We start from the raw sequence: 4,080 nt of genomic DNA, 5'->3' as shown, positions 1-4,080 counted from the left end.
CACCCCTACATGCAGCTATCCCTCGACCCAAGTACCTATAAAAAGGACGTTTGACAGATGTTGTCCTTTGTACAAGTTTCCATTAGAAACTTAGTAAGCATCTATATTGTCATGTGTTCATGACAATTTTTACTTTTTAATTATATGAATGCATGCCAGTATAATTTTATTGTTTATTTAGAGACAAAAGATTGTAAATTCTAATATTTTAAGATTGGATCATATCGAGTTGTTGGATCTCCACCACCTTGGACTAATATGGCTATCCCATTAATTTGTGTTTACACCGGCTAATATATATCTAAAAATGAATCATAAAAGAACCATGCTATTACATAAATAATCGATAGATCTAGTCAAATGCAAACATTTTATTTATTAGAACATTCGTACATAATACAGTTCTTACATGACAAAGTTTAAACAATAGTAGACGTAAAACAAGCACACACCATTTATTTATTCATAAAGTTTGATACAATGATCACGCCAATAAGCTACCCAATGACTGGTGTTCTAGTCACCAATCCCTCTGAATTCACCACAACCCACACACGGTTGCTAACATAGTTTAAAATCATTGGATCATTTTCACCCAATATCACGGCATAAACAAGTGGATTCTCTTTCTCAATTGTAACCTTCGCCACTTCTCCTTTTTCCCCTACAAGCTCCGGCCATGAGTTCTTTCCTGTATTAATTAATTAAAACACGGCATTTTGTTCAAATTAATCACATGGAATAACTTAAAAGAATTAGAAGAGATAGTCACTGGTATGTGTACATAATTACCTTCAACAATAATTTTTTCACCGTCAGTGGATGTGGCAGCGGGCTTGCATTTCACGGAGTATCTCACTCTTGCCGTCTTGCTCATCAGTGGCAAACCTGATCAAGATTAACTACTTTTTTGTTAATTATATATAACCATGGTATAATCGTATACTCATTACTTATAATTATCTTAACATACGAAGAACCGGAGAACCGTAGTTGGTGCTCATTGGTTTTTGGAGCAGAGAGAAGGACGGTGAGGAGGTAGGAATGGGAGTGGAGATGGATGCCATCTTAATTCTTCTTCACTTGAGTTACAGGAACTTGCAATATTGAACAGTTGGAGGTTGCACTTAGCGGGTTCGTTTGTGTTGTTTATATACAAAGTTTGAGTGCTTTTGTTTTTTTTTATTAAAATTATTTTAAATGCAGCTGCATAAATTGAAATCTTTTACTCCACCACTAATTTCTCTACACGCCGGATAGTTTTTTGGACTCCACTAGAATAGTTCACATGTTTAACGTTTTGATGAAAACTTCCCAACCCACTTTCATATAATTTAAAAAAGGACCATCATTGACCATCACATATTTAGTCCACTACACGGGTGCCCGCACGATGTAGCGGAAAACACATAATTTAAAAATCACGTATAGATTTATGGGCGTTATTTGAAACCGTGAAATCGTTTGCCGCTATATGTAGATTAATAATTCTTATTTTAAACTCAATTTATTATCGAAGTACAAACCAAATCGTTGGTAATAATTCGGTTTGGTTGGTTTCAATTCTCAACGGTCCGGTTTCAGTTTTCGATGACAAAAAACCATTACTAACGATTTGGCTCACAGTTTAATTCAAAACCATCAAAACCGGATCATGAACACCTATACATAAAATGTTATTTTTATAACTTAAACAAACTATGGTAATACCATACTCAAATTAAAGAGAATAAAATGTTCGTTTTTATGGTGTAATTTTTTTTAAAAAAAATATTAACGTACAAAAAATTTATGACCGTTTAAAAATCATAGGGGAAGTTGGGTTAAAAGTGAAACTAAAAAGAATAGATAGGTAAAAGATAGAGGTTGAATTTGTAACTATTCTTTAAATTTACATAAGCTTGATTAAAGCAGAGGAAACAAGATTGTAACTATATTGGTAAAATATGAAAGAAATGTGATATTTGTGTTACAAAGGACCACTTTGTCCCTCTTTAATCCTATACCATTTGCTTAAACAATTGTAAAATCCATAAAAATCCATCGTCTTAATTTCCATTCACTCCTATAGTATAAACAACATATAGATATATAGATATGCAAGTTAGGATTTCATTTAAACAAGTATTTTGAACCCCGCACTGCCGGGCGGTCAATTCCAGTAGCCAACGGTATTTCGACCACCACCAAGGGTTCCGAATTGGATCCCGACAACAGTAGACAACAATCACGATATTTCAACCCCCACCAAGGGTTCCGAATTGGAACCCAACCCAACAATCACCATAGGCTCAAATACATGATCATCATAGCCGTAATCAACCAAACTGAGTCATAAGAGCTGTTGTCAACCAAACTGCATTCATGTCTAGCAATAACTTATGTGTGCGGGTTCACATTAATTGGCGGATTTTGTAATACATTATGTAACTTAACATCAAAGAACTGTAATTCCTTTGAGACAATTAGTATAAAAACTAAAAAATCCAAAAAAAAAAAGGAAAAGAAAAAAAAAGAAAAAGCCAGGCTCTCTGTCACAACTGTAAGTAGTGTTTAACCTTTTTTTGGAAGCAGTCCTAGTTTTCAGTCCATACCGCAAATCAACAAAATTGGTATTTAATGAACTTCTGGCGACCACAATGATTTACCAAACGCATAAGAGCTTTAATTCGTAAATTTGGAATCCAGAAGTATTACAAACAGCAAACAAAGAACTTTTAATTGAAGTCAATAACTCAACAGAACTGTAGTCAAAGAAACAGCAATCAAAGAGCTTTAAATCCAAGCCGAAAAGTCTTGACAGCCTTCAAATTAAACAAGTCAAACAACTGTATGTAATCCATGAAGATACAACCTAAAAATACAACAAATGAAATCAATAAATATTCTACAAAATTGTTAAATACACATTCGATCTGAACAAATAACATGCATGCATATGGGTATTTTTGTCCTTTTACCTCCACAGACGGCTCGCAACCTGAAGAAACACTAAGTGACCCGGTGCAGATTATAGATAATCTGGGGGTTAAGTAATGTTTCCCACGAGAATGAGGTCCAACAGAGACGGTTGTTCTTCAGGGGACCTGCAAAACAAACACCGTAAGCTCGTCACTGAGGAGGGGGGGGGGGTTCCTCCTTGTGACCACCCTCCGGCGTGAGAATCAGACTAGATTGCTCTGAATATAAGTGTATATTAAGAGATTGCTAGATAACAGGATAGCAGATGATCTTACCATTCCAAGATGTTAGAGTATTTATAGCCGAAGGTAGGTTTCCTAGAAGGTACAGCCGGCTGAATAGTATTCCTGTCCTACCAACAGTGGACTATGCATAGGCCATACTGGTTGGTGGATAGGTTACGGCCAACAGTAACAAAGTCGGCTGCACTATTCCACCAACTGTAGATTATGCACGTCCCATCTACTGTGGATTATACGCCGGCCATGCTGGTTGGTGAATAGGTTACGGCCAACAGTAACACTATTCCACCAACTGTAGGCTGCGCACGCCCCGAAGTAAGGGTTGGTGAGTAGGCAGCGGCTAATAGTGACAAACAGTACTAGAGGGTGCTCCTCCTCGTACTGTTGTCGGTGAGCTGTCACCCTGTGATAGGCTCATGGGCTGTTCTGGTCAGATTGTCTGTCCTATCCATACCTTGGTAGGTATAGTACAGATCTTTCAGAATCATACGGACTGGCTCATTTTGGCGGGATTGTTCCCGCCTTGCTCATTCCTTCATGTGACTACTGAAGTATCTATTGTCTTGTGCGTGTAGCCCTGCTGTCTGCGGGTAGCCTTCCCTGATGGCTTGTATCCGCAACTGCGGGAACAGGCGGGGTACTTCACCATTGGGAGGCTTTCCCTGCGTGTACAGCTTGCGTACTGCGCGTAAGGTTCTCTGAGCATGGTGGGTCCTGCGGGAGCAGATGGCCTTTGCGCAGACGTCCCTGTTCAAGGTGAGTCTTGCGGGACCAACTGGGCTCTGCTGGGACCTACCTCTTCAAGTCCCCCCAGTCCAATGTTCTTCTCATGAATGTTTAATAAAGTGAGGTGAACTTTTGGACTTTAAGCAAGGGG

At 38.3% G+C, this 4,080-nt stretch overlaps 1 protein-coding gene across 1 annotated transcript; it reads right to left on the bottom strand.

The window, feature by feature from the left end:
- Positions 1 to 495: 495 nt before the first annotated feature.
- Positions 496 to 1,107, bottom strand: LOC143532570 (inhibitor of trypsin and hageman factor-like). Its single transcript, XM_077027592.1, has 3 exons — positions 974 to 1,107; positions 793 to 888; positions 496 to 691 (listed from the first exon to the last, which is right to left on the bottom strand). The coding sequence occupies exons 1-3, from the start codon at positions 1,065 to 1,067 to the stop codon at positions 498 to 500; spliced, it is 384 nt and encodes a 127-aa protein (XP_076883707.1). The 5' UTR covers positions 1,068 to 1,107; the 3' UTR covers positions 496 to 497.
- Between the last annotated feature and the right edge of the window lie 2,973 nt (positions 1,108 to 4,080).

The sequence above is a fragment of the Bidens hawaiensis genome, unplaced genomic scaffold, assembly GCF_021521415.1.
Source record: "Bidens hawaiensis isolate Kalapana, Puna unplaced genomic scaffold, B.hawaiensis_p1.1 tig00009479_1, whole genome shotgun sequence".
NCBI classification, from domain to species: Eukaryota; Viridiplantae; Streptophyta; class Magnoliopsida; order Asterales; family Asteraceae; genus Bidens; species Bidens hawaiensis.
Note: the sequence above shows the minus strand (reverse complement) of the source record. Positions and strands in the feature narration are given on the sequence as shown.